Source organism: Lasiodiplodia theobromae (assembly GCF_012971845.1).
Source record: "Lasiodiplodia theobromae strain AM2As chromosome Unknown scaffold_12, whole genome shotgun sequence".
Classification (NCBI taxonomy): Eukaryota; Fungi; Ascomycota; class Dothideomycetes; order Botryosphaeriales; family Botryosphaeriaceae; genus Lasiodiplodia; species Lasiodiplodia theobromae.
In genome coordinates this window covers 627,105-645,539 of record NW_023336322.1, presented here as the reverse complement: position 1 = coordinate 645,539, position 18,435 = coordinate 627,105, and the positions used below count along the sequence as shown (strand labels likewise).

The window sequence follows — 18,435 nt, the reverse complement described above, 5'->3', positions numbered from 1 at the left end:
AGAAAGTCTATTGGCATAGTGGGGTGAGATAGGCCGGGGTGGGTAATTGACTGTGGCGAATCTGGACGCCTGCATCCTCGTATGTGTGGCCGCAGTGGCCAATTGCTGCTGTGTACGGTCAGCGTTGACGGTAATCGTGCGATTTGTGCCCGAAGCGATGGCTTCTTCGTAAGTTGGTGGCGGCGTTCGAGCTTCTTTGTACGGCGGCGGTGGTGTTGGAGAACGGCGGCCCGCTGTAGTGGCATTCAAAGCTCAAGGTTGGGAAGCCCTGGCCCGAATTCTGTCTCGAGGAACGTCTGACTGAGCGAAATTACCCATCAGCCTGCCTTCATGAGCCCTGGGGGCCCGATATCTCCTCTCCAAATCGTCCAGGTCAGACTGTAGGCTTTGTAGGCGTTGCATGTCTTGCGTTAGCCGCACTTCTTCTTGGGCGACCGTAGATATCCCTATTGATATAAGGTACGGAGCGGACTGTAACCTGGACTCCAGGTGTCTCCGAGTACATTCAAGAGCTTCTCTGGTAATCCGGAGATGTTCGGCCTGGTCCTCTTGGATCTGTCTTTCCAGTTCCTCCAATTCTGCATTTCCACCCGTGTCTAGTACTATGAGTCAGCGGAAGCTCGACAAATTTCCCAGTTTGATACTCACAAAGAGGGTTCATGGTGGTCCGATGTTGTCCGGCATGGCGTGACGTGCGCGGGAAAGGTTGATTGTTTTGGAAACCCCGGTTGTTCTCCGGCTGGCGCGTGTCTTGACCAGAGTCAGAACGATGTAATGCAAATGAATGATGTAGGTTACCGTAGCTGCGACTTCCATTGTCCTCATTGTTGGAAGACTGGTTGTCTGAATTGACTTGATTGCACCCTATTTCACAAATCAGATTCTGCCAGCTCTGCGACCGTGAAGGTGACAATGAGATGAGACTTACGTTGGCGGTGATGGCCGAAGCCGGAGAAGGTAGACATTTTTGCGCTTTTGCTGTTAGTAGACTGTACGAGTTATGCGCGCGCGCTCGGTACTTACATCCTGGAAGGCAGAAATGTGCAGGGTGAAGAGGCAAGAACGAGCAAGGCGCGAGAAGTTGCAGATATTCGTGGTGGGCGCGCCCGGCAGCACTTCGGCACGTGACGGGGAGGTGCCGCGGGCTGCTGTGCCTATCCGCACGTAGTAATGCGCAACGTGAGCCAGGCCGGAAATGAGAGTCCAATCTCTTACAGTCTGTTCTTCAGTACTAGGGTATGCGATACTCAAACCTTGTCATTCACACTCAGTACTCGGCGTAGGTAGCTGAAATCAGTCTCCGCCAACGCATTACGCGTTCCTCTTGGTGGTTGGACCGCTCAGTATCATGGGCAAAATTCCCTATCACCACAACTACGGGAGCTGAAAGGTGGGAAACAGCGAAACGAGCAGCAGCTTGAACAATGTAAGGTCTCTTTTGTCGCTATCAATGCTACTTGCTCCTGAAGAATGAAAGGTTGCTCGATAATGAATGGTCGCGGGGATGTTGTCGTCGCTCAACGAACGAAGCAAAGCTTCATCAGGTATTAATGGCATAAGGGAGGTATCGAACGTCCATTATCGCTGTTCACGAGTCGTGTCAACTCTGCCAGAAGCGACGGCTTCTTCGTACTTTGGTGGTGGCGTTCGAACTTCCCGGTATGGTGGTGCTTGAGGATAGCGACCCATCGTGGTGGCTTGAGGTTGGCCTGGCTGACCAACATTGTCCACCCGCCCGTCTCCAAAAGCGCGGGAGGGCCAATATGTTCCAGTTTCCCTTTCGGTCAGGCTGAACCGTAGTCTTAGCAGGCTTCGCGTCTCTTCCGCCAGATCAGGCGTTAGTCTTTGCAGGTTTTGCAATGTTTCCCTCAGACTCAACTCGTGGCGGGCGGTGGTAGAAAACACCGATCCGATAACGTGCAGAGAGGACTGTCGAACGAACTCCAAGTGTCCCCGAGCACATTGGACATCGCGCCGGGCAAGTTGGACATCCCTGTGGGCAAATTCGGCATGTATCCTAGCCAGCTGGACTTCAAGGGCTCTGGTCTCTTGTTCCCCTCTGGCTCTGGGCTCTTGCTGCAGTCGCTGCAATTGTTCGTGTCTAGCTCTGAAGTCTTGCTGACATAGTTCTTGTCTGGCTCTGAGCTCTTGCTGCAGTTCCTGCAGTTGCGTTTTTCTGGGTCTGAACTCTTGGTCTGGTCGTGGTGGTTCATTATCCAGCGTGCCTCCTATTGCTATGCGTCAGCGGAAGCTCGAGGGGCTTTACCAGCTTGATGCTCACCAACATGCTGCAGACATCGATCTAGAAGCGCGGTTGACGAGGACGGGTCATATTGGCCGGAGGTGCGCCAGGGCAGTTGATTTTCTCGGTTCCGACCTTTTTCATCACATCAGCGGATGCTAGCTCCGCGACCGTGAAGGCGGCGATAAGACAAAGATGGAACACTTACGTTGACCGGAACGGTCGGAGCCGGTGTGGGAAGACATTTTGCGCTTTTCCTCAGCGACGCAGAGAAGGAGCGCCGAAGGTTCGACGACGTAGTGGAGCTGGGTATTACGGTGGAAGTGTATCGGTGCGGGTGTGCTTTGGATAATTCATGGAAGGCTCTTTTTGGCTGCAATGAACCCGACGTCATGTGGCTGTCCACAATTGAGGAAGGAACTACCTGGAGCCGCTTCTTCGCCGCCGTTCCTCATCACCGCCACTAATTTCGTCGCCGCTGTTCGCAGCTGTACTCGCAAACTGCAGAAGGGGATGCCCTCAAAGATTCGTAGCTGTTCTCACAGCCGTCGGTCCTCGCAGCTCTCTTTACGGCTGCATCTCAAGGCTATCTCTTCCGCGGGCGCAATCCTCTGGCACATCCTCCGACACGTCCTTAAGTTCCTTATCATAGCTTATCTATTGGCCGAAACGCTCAGCACTGCAACTTAAGGAAAGCGCCAAGCTTAAAGAAGGCGCAGGAGGACGTGCCGGAGGATCGCGCCCGCGGAGGAGATAGCCAGACTCTTTCCTCCAACGAAAACAGCGTGGCTGAGAGTAATAGACTATGGGCTAATGCGCCTCGCAAGCTCCGCGATATACGACACTTCGCTGACGTTCCTCGCGTGGATATTTCGTTCCCCGATCCACGCGTTGGATTTAAGGAAGGATCCACGCACCTTCGCTTTCCTCGCCAACATTAGTAGACGCTTCCGCAGCCCGCCATCGGACGCGAGCAAAACTGTATGCCTAGTCCACCGCAGAGCTGAACGGGCGCAGTGAAGGCACTCACAGTGAGGGAGAGGAGGAGAAGTCCGTGTGGAAAACAAAAGCCTGCGCGCTTTCCTCTTTGGGTAGTTTTGGCTTGGCAGAACAGCAAGGCAAGTAGCAAAAAGGCAAAATGGCAAAAACCTGGCGGCACACTCCCCGAAATCGAACCTTGAACCTGATGCGGCTCTCGGCAGCGGTGCGTAAGCATCCCAGGAAACCCTCACAAATCTGCTAAGTGTTTTTTTTCCTATTCGGTGCTTGAAAGACCTTGCTGTTTAGCTTATATGCTAACCGAAAACTCAGCTAGCGGTGGCAGTGTGGGTTGGGCCGCTATGCTTATCCGCATATAGAAATGTGCGACGCAAGCTGGGCCAGGAATGAGAGTAATGGGGATGATGTCGTCGCTGAACGAACGACGCTAAGCCTAATCAGGTAATAGCACAGGGGAGGTATCAAACGTCGTAACATGCCCGGGTAAGCCGCTGTCCTCAGGCAAATGGAGCATGTCTACCGAGCTACACGTGAGATTCTAGCTGCTGCGGCTTGGGAGAGCAACTTAACGTTGAGCATGACGACGGTTCCTAAAAATAATCGGAGTGTACGGGATGGCATTTGTTGTCTTCTGAGGCACTCTCCTGGTGTGTCAGCGTTTTGAGATGAGACAAGGGCTGAAACTAAAGTATTACGCAAGGTCGTGATCTATTCAAGAAGTTCGATCGACAAGTACGAACACATCCCCACAGAAAACCGCGCGTCGGCCGCCGAGTCAGAACAGAGCTTTCGGAATCTCGAGCTCGATTGCCTGCAGTCTCCGCTCTTCGATCACAGCGCAGGTGATACAGTTTTCGTCCGATAATGCTTAGGATCCGATGCTAGTATATGCGATCAGTTATCACTGTCAGGAACCGCGTCCCCGGCAACACGGTCTTCTCCGTGCCCAGCCTCTCGGCACTGTGACAAGAAATCTCTCCATCTCTTCGTTGGAAATCCCGAAATAGCGGCTGGCGGTAGCTCGCATGACGCGAGCTCCCCGTTCCGCACGCGCCTGGAAACCGTGACTGTGCCGCACAGAACGTGTTACCCGGCTCCCCATGCGCCCCGCCCCCGGTCCACTGATTCGCAGCCGTTCGTCATTGGCCCGCTAGCTAGCCTGCTATGGCCTTCCATCGACAATAGATCGACTGCTGTAACCGCGCGCGTTTCTCTGCCGTCTGGGGCGCTAGGGCCTCAAGCAGGTCCGCCTCTGGGGATCGCGAACGGGACGGTCGATCACACTGGCATTTGCCGATTGGCTCGCTACTGTAAAAGTATCCTGAACATTACCAGCGGGCGGCTGGCCCGTCCATCGAGGCGAGAGGGGAAGGTATGGATGCTGACGTGAAAGAAGGAAACAGACAGTGGAAGTGGCTGGATGCCAGGAACAAGTCAATTTGCATGAGAGTATCTGCTTTACAAAGGCTTTTCGCATTAAAATTTACAAGGAAGGGTATCGTCGTACTAAAAACTACACTCTGCACTATGTCGTAATGTCCGTATTCACCGTCCCAATTCTTGTGAAAGTCCGATTGTCATGCTGCCATTCCCACTCAACGATTTCCCCCTCTTCGATAGCATACACTCTCCCACCAGCAGATGCCGCTATACTCGAAATGTTGAAATCGGAGGGAAACGCCGATGCAGCGACGGTGTTGGCGGAGAGCGTCGATCTCGAAAAGTTGGAATCCCACACACTAACTCCCCCGGATGTCCCAGGTTCATTCACCATAACCTCGATATCTGTCATCGAGTCGTTGTTTCCAGTGTATCCTAGCGAAAAGCTGGCGATTTCGGCGTTCGTCGCGATTTCTCCCTCAAATGTGACTAGCGCGCTCGTCAGTTCAACATGCTCTCATCAACGGTAGTAGAAAGGTCTAGCTTACGGTTATAAGACCACGACTTCTCCCAGGCAGTGAGCTGATTCCAACGGAACCGCGTCAGGTTCCCCGTGTTGGCATACATCACCACCGTGCTGGTATCGTTCGTCCATATCGGCGACAAGGACATGCTGCTTCCCTGGACCAGCGTGTGGTTCTGATCCGCATTCACCGCCTGCGCGTACCAGCCGTAGTTCTGAATGTATGCCGCCCACCAGAGACTGTAGTTGTAGTTTTGATACGTCATTATCGAGGTCTGCGCGCAGAAGTTGTTGCACTGTTGGCCGTACGCCGCGAGCTTCGAGTCGTTGCCAGCGAAGAGGGTCCCGTTCATCGCGTTGTCGGTCTGCGTGCCCCACATGTCGGAGGGGTCTTTGGTTCCGCGCTCCCAGATTTTGTTTTCGTTGTCGAGGAAGAAGACGTGGAACTCTACTGTGGTCTGAATGAAAATACATCGTCAGTGATTGGTAGGACCGTGTGCAGGTGGTCAGTTGAGTCTTACATGGACCCCATCCCCCAAGGTGTACGCAGCCAGTGGGGTGCCGGGCTTAATCTCCGGCCCTGCAGCATTCCCGGGGTTGAGCGGTGACACAAGCCATTCTTGACTGCTGGAGTTCCATGCGGACTGATAAAGCGCATTCGACTTGGCTTGGAAGTACACGCGGTAGTGTGATACGCCGTCTCCCGAGGTGTAGTTGACTGCTGCGAGAGCCGCTGTTGGTAGGAAGGTCGTTGACGGACTGCTTTTCGACGATCGTGACCCGACGACTCCACCGACAACGGCGGCAATGATGACGATGATGATAATGATAGCGAGGATCACCCAAAACCACAATGCTCGTATGCCGCAGATGGTCTTCGCTGGCTTCTTCTCCTCTACTGCATATGGAGGCGAGCTATCTCGGTGGACCACTTCCGGTGCGTTCTCATTGTAGGGCTGTGGATAGTTGTTGTTGGCTTCGTAATGTTGGGGGAGAGAGCCTTTATGGCTGAACTCCGAGTAGCTGACTTCAGGATAGGTCTGGGAAGTTCGGTGCACGATTTTCTCGGAGTCGTCGCCGACACCTAGCAAGCCGAGTTTGGTATCGTTGTTGTGATTCGGCACTGCTTCCGGGAAGATATGGCCTCCTTCATTTTCTGCATAGGACTGTTGTTGGGTGGTATCTGTTGATGGAAATGTGTCGGTAGTGGAAGATGTATTCTCGCCACTGGACGGGCTGTCGCGCCGAGACCGAACATTAGCTGCGAGCGGGTTATCGCGCTTGGGTCGGACTTACGTCGTCATCGAGATCTTCTGTGGGTCTTCGGGAGGCACAGCAGGAGGGGAAGACATGATTGTGTCTCGTAGTGCGTTGCGCGTCCCGTTCCTAGAGAGATGACAGAGAAGAAAGGGCGGAAGGCAACGAGCCTCTGTAGCCGTCGATCCTGCTGGACCTGAAGGAATCAAGCCCTGGCTGTGTATTCATACGATACATGCAAGCGGTCCCTTTGCGGCTCAGCAAGCCCCTTCCCCCACACACCAGGCCACGGCGGCTATTGACTGACCTCCTTTGGACCCCATGTTACGAGTAATATCCAGGCTTTTTGCCGTCCGCAGCTACACCTACCTTGTTGGCGCGCAGCTCATCTCAGCACTACTACGAAGTAGGCAGATAATCGCCGTGCATTCTTCAGGATGTGGCCACAACGCTCGAGTCTCTTGCCCGTGCACCTTGTGAAAACGTTGCCCCTATCTTCTCGTTCAGTCTGATAGAAGTCGGCAACGACAAATTTGTCACCCAGGCTCAAAAATAGAATGAATGAGCTTGGGGCAGTCAGAGGCTCTTCATAACTTTTCGATGTGCCTGACACTTACGCCTAGCCGTACACCCTACAACGGTTTTTCGTTAAACAAGGAATCACCTTTCTCATTCTCACGGTGACTTGGCATCTCGACGCTCATATCTTTGTTGAAGTCACTCTTCCCAACAGACGTAGTCAAGGAGCAAATTGCCAGCAAAAGCCACATCATGTGCTGAAGAAAAAGAAAAAGAAACCAGGGCCGAAATGGGATGATTCGCGGAAGGCCCTGGGAGACCCAGAACTTTACAGACGCATGAATTCCAAGATTTGGCACATCCTCCGCCAGGGCAGGGCAATCAGTGGGTAATAAGGTTAGACGTTGCAAGGTTGTGGTACGGAAAATGGACGAAAAAGGTTCGGGACATGGCCCCCAAAGTAAGCCCGGAGGATTACCGGCCATTCATAAGCGACCTTTGTGTAGCAGATCTGCGGACGAAGGATACGGGTGCACGGCTAAATCATCAGGCAGCGGTGGAGCAAGTCGTCAATCTTGGACGGGTTGGGCTTAGCGAGATAACCCATGCCACTTGGCACCGATCCTCCGTAGTGAATACACAACCAAAAGCTTACTTCACAATCCGTTCCAGTGTGCGAAGGCTGATACAGTTGGAAGAGTGGCTTTTGCTCTCCTACCCGCCTACTTCTTCCATGTTCTCTGGTTCGCCGAGGTACTTGCAGTGGCGCCACGTAGGCTAGCGCGGCAATCACAGGGAAGGATCTGCAGGACCTGAATCATGAAGAAAAGGTGTGCCAAATAAATGAGCCGAGGGCATTCCTATTCGTCCGGTTGTCCGCAGTATGCAATACGGCGTGCGCTGCACATGTGGGTCCATCTTCCACGAGTCAAAGAAAGGCGGCGACCCACGTTGGATGCTTACTTCGAGTTCATGCTCCGGCCGCCCGCTCTCTTTTGGCTTTTGACAACAGCAGGTAAGCACAGCGACAGGTCGACGAGCACGCCTCTCACTGCTCGGCATCGCCGTCAAGCTATCTCCAAGTCCATCGCGGCTAATTGCGGTAGTCTTACCAACCAGAGGCAAACCGAAAGAGGCTTAAACAAAGGCTTGTTCTTTCGTGTTGGATGCCCACTGATCTGCGAAGCAAACGCACCGCGATCTCTCAGCTCTTTTGGCACAAGCCGCCACGCGCCCCTATGACGCCCGAATCGCAGACGTCATCCAACAAGCAACACACCCTCCGAGTTCCAGACCATCCGTCTGGGTCTTCGAGCCCGCTGCGCGACATCGAGGCGGGAGAGCCTCATCAGGGGGTGCTTCTAGACGACATGGAGGCGTGAGTCAGCAAAGCCTGCCTTGACTACCATTCCATTTCTCCTCCATTGCTGACATAACGCCCCGAGCGTGACTAGAAATCCGAGATATGCCAGGTCGGCCCGACCTCGTCGAGCAGGAGCACCACCGCCGTGGTGGGCTTCGATGTTCGAACACTACCTCGCTGCCTCGTTCATGATGGTCACGTCTTCCATGGTCAGCACCTTCTGGATCGACAATGCGCTCCCCTTCTGCTCGAAATTCTGGAGTGTCCTTGGCAATGCGGATGAGTGTTATTGGAGACCGAATGTGTTCATGATACTTGCCGCTTGCACTGGGTACTCTGTGTGCGCTTTTTGGTGGTACAACCAGCATAAGCGCTGGCCTTACCAGCTTCAGACGATCGCGCTCTCTCTTGTCGGCGGGATCGTGTTATCACTTGTCCTCAAAGCCGACCTGGAACACATCTTGAGGAACACCTTGACGTGGAGCATATTCACAGGGCTGATGGTTAGCGCTATAATGGACCGCCGGAAGGCTCCCCGGGGAGGAGCCATCCTCTAATACACTCAGTGTTGTTAAGGGAGTGATGCTGAAGGCGCTCATTTATTTGTCAGGCGCAGAACAGAACAGCAGTTCGCCTCAATGCTGAAAATCGATATTCGGATTGGTCCAATCGCCACCTTCGGTACGACAGGCAGTCTCGAGGCACCCATGGACTACATGTCTTATCGCTACAGTTGATGATGTCGACTCGCTACTCACCGGATACCAAGCCTCGCCGTCACCCGTTTCGAAATGCGCACTTCTAAGGATGCCACAGCTACAGACAAGCACTCTAGCGAAGAAGAAAACAATGATGACGTCCGCGTAGAGCCTCTATATGCCAGCGCGTTAGAGAACACGGGTGCACCGCCGTTAGATTCACCGCTGGGTCTATTTCCATGGCAGTTTGCGAAGCCGTCATACATAGCTGGAACAGGGGAGGCAGGAATGTATATGTTTCAATTTGTAGGTAGTACACTCTGGAAAGAACCAATCAAACCAACAAACAATTGAAACGGCTAGCTCCCTGTGGAATCTGAGTATCTCACGATATTATTTGTGGCTGTGGGGGCGCTTCCGGGACTGCCCGTGTCTCAAGTCTCAAGGGGGAAGACCCTTAAATGTTTGGTCTCCGTGTTATTGTAGACCTTTCGCAAATCTGTCCCCACCTCAGTTACTCCATGGAACAGATGAAAGGTATTCAACAACTTTTAGTGCCGAAAACATAACCAAGTTAATTCCGCTTCCTCAATAGCATGCACACATAATCTCTTAACGATTAGCACATTGATTATTCTCCAAGAGTCACCATGTCCGCTTCCACTACATGTCCAATCCGCGAAACCGTGCACAGCATTGTGGTAGTGAAAGGCACGATCCCTCAAACCTCAAGAATCGCTGTCGTTGATGGACCGATTACATTCGGTGACAGCGATCAATTTACACCAAAGTCGACAGCCTCAACAACAAGTGAAGAATCGGTCTCTACACCAGAGCAGACACTTGCAACAACAACCGAGACTATATCCTCCACAAGAAAGATGGCAGCATTCACAACATCCATTAACAACTCCGCAACAATCGCCAGCAGAGGGTCCACTGCCCAAAGAGACACTCCGAGCTCATCAAAGCTCTCCACTGCGCAAGCCTCGGAATCTGTGGCGCACAACGGGGGTATGCAAATCGATTTCAAAGTGGGTTGTTCTAGCCATTGCAATACCAATCGCCGTAGTAGTGATCGCAGTTCTTACCATCACTGTTTTTATACTAGTCCGGCGATCATCATCATCCAGGAAAAAGAAAAGTAATGAAAAGCAGATCCAGACAAAGGGCAGGAGCTCCGAAAATCACGAATTATTAGGGGATGGTCAGGTGGCCAGTTGAGCTACTGCAAAGATCTCCAGTAGAACTAGGGTGAATATTCAGAAAGGAAGAAAATGATAAGGGAGCGAGAGGGCTATATGAGGGTACGTGCATGTACATGAAGAGAAAAAGCAGGACCTATGACGCTTGGGGAAAGTAGAATATGTGAATATTTAGGTGAAGGAGGAGGATTAAGATCCGATAGAGTTCTCGGTGCCGCTGATGCGGCTGGACTGGACGCGAAGCTGAGAAGGTGAACGGGTCATGTATTGAGCTACCCGAAAGAAAGCGCTAAATACCCCCCTCGACGATCGTGCCTGCCAACACCGCCGTCGGGATGCTTATCCTGTGGGAGCGACGGTGCAGGCCTGAATATGTAGGGCGACACAGGAAAGCGGGGCAATGAACGGCCTTCCCCCATCGGTAATCTACCTGTCCAATTATGGTGTAAAGGGGGCTGGCTTGTGGTACATTCTAAAAACGCGACAGGTAGCACGAGGGTTGAAACACAGCCCCAAACAGCCTCCTAAGGAAGAGAAAGCTGCATCAAAGTGTTTCGTGTGGTGATACAGCAGCTAGCTTGATCCTAAAAATGCAATTTGCATGCCAAATACCCCATTCGACTTCACTAAGAAGGACAGTTGGTGCTACCAGAGCGAGTCGCCTGCTTCCTCCCCCTTTGGCTACCATGTTTATCACTCAGCCTAGTACCAAGTGGTGGAACCCGTATCCGCATTTACATGTGCAGGTGTTTCGTTTTACACTGCACCAAACTCCAGCAGTAGGACTTGCCCAGTTCTCTTTTGGAAACACAAGCAGCTCCAGGGATCCTTTCATTGCAAATTTATTTTGGGAGGCCCCGCCTGCCAAACGCATCGCCACCTACTGGTCGCAAGGTCGGGAGGCCTGGTCTCCCTATCACATTATTATACTCGCCAGCTGCAGAAAATCTCCCGCCATACCTAACATCCTCGGTAAATATATTCAACGGCCACACTTTTCGTTCTCGTCTATGCACCGAAAATTGATTGCTCCAAAGCGGATCACCACAAACGATGATGGCGTCTGACTCTGTCACGTTGGACCATGCCGACCAAGAAGAGAGCTTGACTCAATCTTCAAGACCTATAGGAGCTTCAAAAGCGTTAATCTACTTACCGAACTCGGAAGAGATCAATCGCCGTTTTCGAGAGCGGGATGGTAGTACGCATACTGTTTTTGCAAGGCCTACCGTTGAAGTCACCTTCAAACAGAACGCTATGCAGAGAGCTGGTACGGACATGAAATTTTCCAGTTTTCGAAGTTTCTTCTGCCTTTTATATCTAATACAACTTTTTAGTTCTGAGCACAACAATCGACGAGAACACCCATGCTGGTGAAGACTCCGGATCAAAAGTACTCCCATTACAAATACCAGTCCCTATATCCGCCGTTTCAGATGCTACTAGTAGCCCATCACAGTTGGTGCTCACATCAATTACTACTATATCTGCATCAGCCCCCGGTCAGACGCCATCCGTCCAGGTGATAGTGACGACTGTCTCGACAATACTGGCCGCAGCGCCGACGGCGACCCCAGCCCAAGACAGAAGCATTTCCACCAACACAAAGGTCGCTCTCGGAGTCGGAATACCGGTCGGTATAGTGCTTGTCATAATACTTGTCGTTGGTGGCTTCATTTTCGGTCGGCGAGCAGCCAAATCACAGAAGGCAGATATTAATACCGGGTGGCGTCGTCTGTGGAAGAGAACTGGAGAAAACAAGCAAGATTGTGAGACGCCTGAGAGGCTGTGTCTGTCGGCTTCCAGGGAAAAGCACGAACTATCGGGAGGTCGGCCGCCTCAAGAGCTCCCAACGGAGTACAACGTTCAGGAATTTCCGGAGGAGCGAACAGTGGTAGAATTGCCACAGAAGTCTTCAGATGAGATTGTGCAAAGATCTCCTGTGGAATTGGGGTGAAGGGCTTGGAATATCGGGGAAGAAAAGGATGTTGAGAAGTACTCTACTGGCAAATCGCTTATCATTCAGCTCTCGGGCGGACTCAACCGCAGGTGCTTCAATATAGAATCACACACGCACCGGACACGGCTTTTGCTACGAGATCATCAGTATGTACAAGCGGATACCCAAAGTCCTGGTTGGATTGGTGCAGTGTTCTAATTTAGTTGAGGACGAGCAGTCCGTGTTGAGTGTTGAGGATGAACGGCGGACATATGAAGCGGGCCTTCTCATACGCATCGAGTTCTGTTCTGGGGGGTGTTACAAATGGGTAAATTGATGGCTTCCAGGTTTATAATTACTATTTCTTTGCTAATATTTATATATTGAACCCACCATGCTCGGCAGCTTCCACAAAACGCCACAGACCTGCTTCCCTAGCAGCCTTCTTGACGATTGATACCTCCTCATCCTTCACCGGCCGGTTGATATCCTGATACCTCACGGTCTCACTTCTTTTCTCATCCGCCTTCACACCTCCAGGCTCCGTGACCTCATCATCAGCCTCTCCTTCCTTCTTCTGCTTTCCACCTCTCTTCTTCTTCCCGACATGTGCCCGGGGAAAATACTGCTCCATGACATGAACGAACAAGTCCTTCGACACATTCTCAGCCAACCACTTCATAATCTCCACGCCCTCATCCTCCTTCCCCGGCATGACCAGATGCCTCACCAGCACCCCCGACTTCGCAATGCCATCAGCCGTGAAGCACAAGTCGCCGACCTGCCGATGCATCAGCTTGACGCTCTCCATCGCGGCCTCGGTGTAGCCATCCGCCTTCAACAGCCGCCTACTCGTACTTCCCTTCCAGACCTTAAAATCCGGCAAATAGATATCGACCAGCCCATCCAACAACTCAATACTCTCCGGACTATCAAACGCACTCGTATTATACACAATCGGAATCCGCAACCCCATCTCCCTCGCCGCTAGAATCGCCAGCACGACCTGGGGCACGACATGCTCCGGCGTCACCAAATTCACATTATGGCACCGCCCCACCGTCTGCAGCTTGAGAAACCACTCCGCCAACTCTTCCGGCGTGAGGTCGAACCCGTTCCGCTGGTGCGCGATGTCGTGGTTCTGGCAGAAGACGCAGCGCAGGTTGCACCCGCTGAAGAAGACCGAGCCGCTCCCGTTGTGCCCCTGCAGGCACGGCTCCTCGCCAAAGTGCGGCGCGATCGTGTTGACTTTGACGGTGAGTGCGCCGATCAGGCAGACGCCGGTCGTTTCGTACCGGTTCACGCTGCACTTGCGTGGGCACAGGTTGCAGTTGCGTAGGTGCGCGTAGGCGGCGGCCCGCTTGCGCGCGGCGCGCCGCTCGTCGAGCAGCAGGTACCGCGGGATGTAGTCGTCGAGGAGGAAGGGCGGCGCGAGGTGCAGGGGGCGGCTTTGCTGTGGCGGCTGCTGTTGCCGCTGCTGGGTCGATGGCGGCGGGAGGCGTGGGCGGTGGAGATTGGAGAGATGCGGCGGCTGCGGGCGGCGCGGAGGTGGAGTCGCGTAGGTGCGGCGGGCATGGTTGTTGTTATGGACCGCATCGGCGGGTTTTAGCCGTACGAGCCGCCGCGTGCGGACGAAAGGTTGCACGGAGAACATGATGTGCGATTAGGCATGCTCGGTGGATGGGTTGCTGGTTCGTGGTTGAGACCGGCGCGCGAAAGACGTGGTGGGCAACGGTGCGGCAGGCGGGCGAACGGCCATGACGTCGCCAAACGCGGGCCGGCCATTCAAAACCCCGGACATTAGTCACCCGCTCCATCCCCCACACCTAACACCAACGCACATTCGACGACTTCGCTCAAGACTCATCGGACACAGAATTACCCGAGGCTGCTCCATGGTGAAAAACACCGTTCCGCGGATTCCGATCACATTTCCAATCGGTGCCCCCTTTCGCGGTATGAGCCGCAACACTTCGGCGCCTCCGCCGCCTGGATTCGGTGTGGTGAAGGAGATACCCGCTGAGGCGTCACGATAGTCTCGGAGGATTTTGCGCCACGATGGGCTGAGAAAGCCACGAGAAAAGTGTGGCGCCTCCAGGCTGTACTGCTCAGTACCGAAAGCACACCGCCACCGGGGTACGGGAAGCGCTGTTATGGAAGTCATGCGGACCGTTCCAGCTCGCAGACTGCCGAATTTCTGCTGCCAATTCACCGGAATCGAGAGCTAAGGGCCTAGAATCATGGCTGGGCCGATCCGCGGCTGAATTTAGCTTAAAATTAAAGCTGACGTCTTGCCCGAGTAGGCTTAGCGCTCTCGGACACGTAGCTAAGCATAGCCTGTGAATACAGCCACAACCGCCAATGTACCTGAGTTCTAGGCTCGCCTAGCAAAATCTGTACCAGACCTCACCGGCGCTTCCCACGCGCCGCCATTTCCTGTCACCGACGAGAGGACTACGGAGATGAATCTCTCCAGGATCTCCAGGTGACTATGAAAAACTATCTAGACCTTATCACTTTGCCAGAAAAGTATCGAATCAGTTCCATGCGACTACCTCGACTTGTAGTTTCAACGGCACTTTCCAGATAGGTTAGGTAAACAGCCCTCTGGCTAGTTAATTACCGAGTCCGAGCTCCACTGTCCACCGCATTGCTTGCAGCTATACGCTCCTCAGCCCATATCCTAGCCGAATTCGGTGCGGCTGGAGCCGCTTCCAGCACGTCCCCCCTCGTATAGGGTCAACCTTGCTCCGATCATGGCTGCTCAGCTGGCTCGGTTGGGTCTTCCGGCCCTCGCTTCTACTCCAGGCGAAGCTTGGCATTATGGTCCACGCGACTGACTTCGATCCTGTGGGATGTCTAGGGTCTTTGGTTGCTGGCAAACACTCTGGTGTTGTTTTCTATAAGAAGATGGTGATGGGCGCCACCTTTGCTTCTGCACTGGTCCTCAAGCACTCAGTGATTACTGCAACAGAGCCAGTCCTTCGGCGCTCATCTCATTTGCAATAATGCACTCCGCCGCCCTCCTCCCCCTTCTTGCGGGATTGGCTGTTGCCAAACCAATCGCAGCCACCACCGAGGCCCCGTCGAGCGCTACGCCTGACGCTCTGCCAATTGACTTCCTGGCCAACGTTGAGATTCCCACCTACTCGACCATCGAGGGTGTCTCTTCTCAGGATATCCCTTACGCCACCCCTACGGCCATTGCTGCCGTCAAGGCCGATCAGTCTGAGACGCCGCTGAGTGTCTTCCCGGCTGCTACCTCGGTCGCCATCAACGCCGCCGGCGAGGATGGTGATGCCGCCGCCCCGACTTCCACCGCCACGGCGGAGAAGCGTCACTTCGTCGACATCCAGAGGCGTGCTGCATGCGACAGCCAGGCTACCATCGAGAGCCACTACGACATCGATGTGAGCAGCGCCAGCGCTTTCCGGGCTGACACGACCATGGCCAATGTGGCTCAGGCCGCCTCGGTTCCCTCTGGCTATCAGAACAACTTTGTCAACCTGCAAGGTGCCAGCAGCGCCTACGCATACTTGGGCTACACGGTTGTCGACACTGGCTACGACGTCCAGTACTGCGCCAACCAATGTGACAGCAAGGAAGGCTGTCTTTCTTTCAACATCTACTTCGAGAGGGACCCAACTGTCGAGCCCGGCACTGGCTGTGAGAACCCTCCGGCCTTTGCCAATGTCAAGTGCTCGTTCTGGGGCAGTGCTCTGGATGACCGCACGGCGACCAATACTGGTCAATGGCGTGCTGGCTTCGAGGTGGCCATTGCCGGCTCGAACGCATACACGTCCAACAGAGTCGGCAAGACCATCTCGGGCTGGTCGGCTCCCCTCAACCTGGGTAACGCGGCGATGAACGCCCCTCTCTGGGATGCGTCCAACACGTGGACCTACATGGGCTACAAGCTCTTCCAGGACGGCCCCTTCGATGTGGCCCTCTGCTCGGCTGCCTGCGAGGCTCAGACGGCGTACAACGTCGCTCACCCTCCCTCCTCCGGCTACACTCCCCTCTGCGCCGGCTTCGGCACCTACCAGCTCACCGTCACCGACCGCAACACCGGCAGGTCTTCCGTCGTCGGCCAGATGTGTACCATGTACACGTCTGCCTGGGGCGCTGAATATGCCACCAACACGGTCGCATGGAACGACGCCATCATGACCAAGTACACGTACAGCCTGAGCTTCTTCTACTCCAAGCCCGAGCTCCAGCCCGTCACCGACTCCAACCTCGCCGCCCTGCAGTCCGACGGCGGCCGCTTCTGCACCTCGTACATCAGCTACTCGGCGCCGACGTCGACCACCACCTCGACCGTCAGCCCCGTCCGCACCATCACCTCGTTCTCCACCTCGACCGTGAGGACCACTTCCACCCGCACCGTGACCAGCGCCACCGGCGGCTTCCAGCGTCGCGATGATGGCGACTCCGCGACCGCCGACGACAACGCCATCATCGTCTCCTACATCACCGCGTCGTCCGACCTCGTCCCTCCCCCTCCCGCCGCCACCATCACCGCCTCCAACGCAACCATCGTCGTCGACCCCACCCCCACCACCCTCGCCAAGCGCGCGGGCAACGCCGTCGCCACCCCGGCCGGCGTCAGCGACTGGTCGCCGCTCAAGATCTCCGCCGCCTGCTCGCGCGTCGCGACGGGCACCATCACGACGACGGCCACCACCACCCTCGCCACCGCGCTGACCACCATCAACCCGACTACCACCACGACGACCACCATCTTCACCACCACCACCGTCTACACCTCCGCCCCCAGCTCCACCCAGCTCGCCGGCGCCAACAACCCGACCTACCAACAAGCCCTCCTCACCCTCCCCTTCTCCGTCTCCATCACCGGCATGAGCAACAACCAGATCAGCCTGGACCGCAACGGCTGGCTGTGCTTCCAGAACCCGTACGGCAGCGACGGCAGCTGGGACCTGCTGCGCCTGTACTACCAGGGCTTCTACGCGCCCTTCGACTTCCGCCTCGATCCCGCCGCCGGCCACTACATCAGCGCGCGCGTGGCGGGCGATGCGCCGAATCGGAAGATCGTCTTCGAGTACAACCTCGGGTCGAACGAGAACGCCAACGGCCTCTACCATTTCGACCTCACGGTGTATGAGAGCCAGGGCGGTGTGCTGGAGATGAGGTACTACACCATGTACAACAATGGTAGGAGTGGATGGGCGCCGCAGATTCCGGGGTACATTGCGCCGGTGGGGCAGCAGTTGAATGGTAAGACACCCCGACTTCCCTTGTTTCGTTTTTTTTTTTTTCAATGCTAACTCCTTTCCAGACTACAGCTCCCAGGGCAGATACGGCAGTGTCATGGCTTACCCGTCCAGCATCGCTGGCGGCACCATCATCACGTCCAACTGGAACACCCGCCAGACTACGACTGGCACTTTCTGATTGCAACGAGTCTAGTCTGGTTTGCGATGAGTTGGTTGGGGTGAATGGTGGAGTTGCTCGATGATGAAGGGGGGGGTTTCTAATGGCCATAATGTGTAAAAAGTCGAGTATATTTACTTTGTATAATGAATCAAGCCGTTACGATTTCGATGACAAAACCAGCCTGACCACTCTTTTCCTTTTGTTTATTGTGAATTCGATATTTTCGTATACCCAGGAGTTTCCTCAGTGCTGGAACTGGCACAGTGAGCTATGGGTGCCCAACCGAGATGTAGTAGAATTCGAGGCGGGGGTTGGTTTAGACTTACACTTATTTCACGCTTCCTCGAATACTCTCAGCATTCTTCTCCCCCTCGAAAAAGATGATCTTTCAGCAACAAAAACACACCATGATGCCCAATGTTCCGTTGCTCTCTTCGGTTCTTCACTCCAGCTCCACTGGTGATCTTTGCGGCAGTTCGACGACCTGTCTTCCCTCTAGCATCTCTTGGACATCACATCTCGTAGGAAGTTGGTGTGCCTCTCCATCTGAGGATAGCTCCTGCTTCTTTGAGGTCTGGTCGTGTCTTCGAGCTTTCCACAGGGCACGTATTGGGCAATCTTTTCCCGATTGTGATGTTCGTCGACCAAAGATGAAAGCGGCAGGAATAAGAAGAGCGATGAAGATCACGCCGGTTGGGATCCCAACGGCTAAAGCAACTCCAAAGTCCATGTGGCCGCTTTCGTTGTGAGTCGAAGGTGCCGAGTTTGTAGTTTCTGCAGGAATTGTTGCGGACTTGGTAACAAAGGATGTGAATATTGTTACTGGTGTGGAAGATGCAGCCTTAACTGAAGTCGATGTGTAGGCACTTATCCACGGAGGTGATCCGGTCATACTAAATAGCCAAGGGGG

General features: G+C 54.2%; 5 protein-coding genes across 5 annotated transcripts; 2 read left to right on the top strand and 3 right to left on the bottom strand.

Moving 5' to 3' along the window:
- Window positions 1–7: 7 nt before the first annotated feature.
- LTHEOB_4637 (Zinc finger protein 850) lies at window positions 8–965 on the bottom strand (the record flags this gene model as incomplete). Its single annotated transcript, XM_035513693.1, has 5 exons — window positions 8–108; window positions 504–596; window positions 649–750; window positions 799–864; window positions 929–965. 5 exons carry the CDS (start codon window positions 963–965, stop codon window positions 8–10), a joined length of 399 nt encoding a protein of 132 aa, XP_035374686.1.
- Window positions 966–4,766: 3,801 nt separating this feature from the next.
- Window positions 4,767–6,496, bottom strand: LTHEOB_4636 (Fungal fucose-specific lectin; the record flags this gene model as incomplete). Its single annotated transcript, XM_035513692.1, has 4 exons — window positions 4,767–5,110; window positions 5,170–5,602; window positions 5,666–6,380; window positions 6,441–6,496. 4 exons carry the CDS (start codon window positions 6,494–6,496, stop codon window positions 4,767–4,769), a joined length of 1,548 nt encoding a protein of 515 aa, XP_035374685.1.
- Window positions 6,497–8,158: 1,662 nt separating this feature from the next.
- Window positions 8,159–8,840, top strand: LTHEOB_4635 (uncharacterized protein; the record flags this gene model as incomplete). The annotated part of the gene is made up of 2 exons (XM_035513691.1): window positions 8,159–8,298; window positions 8,375–8,840. 2 exons carry the CDS (start codon window positions 8,159–8,161, stop codon window positions 8,838–8,840), a joined length of 606 nt encoding a protein of 201 aa, XP_035374684.1.
- Window positions 8,841–12,345: 3,505 nt separating this feature from the next.
- On the bottom strand, window positions 12,346–13,779 carry LTHEOB_4634 (Pyruvate formate lyase activating enzyme; the record flags this gene model as incomplete). The annotated part of the gene is made up of 2 exons (XM_035513690.1): window positions 12,346–12,428; window positions 12,519–13,779. 2 exons carry the CDS (start codon window positions 13,777–13,779, stop codon window positions 12,346–12,348), a joined length of 1,344 nt encoding a protein of 447 aa, XP_035374683.1.
- A 1,354-nt stretch (window positions 13,780–15,133) lies between these two features.
- LTHEOB_4633 (Carbohydrate-binding protein) lies at window positions 15,134–17,543 on the top strand (the record flags this gene model as incomplete). Its single annotated transcript, XM_035513689.1, has 2 exons — window positions 15,134–17,366; window positions 17,428–17,543. 2 exons carry the CDS (start codon window positions 15,134–15,136, stop codon window positions 17,541–17,543), a joined length of 2,349 nt encoding a protein of 782 aa, XP_035374682.1.
- Window positions 17,544–18,435: the final 892 nt, after the last annotated feature.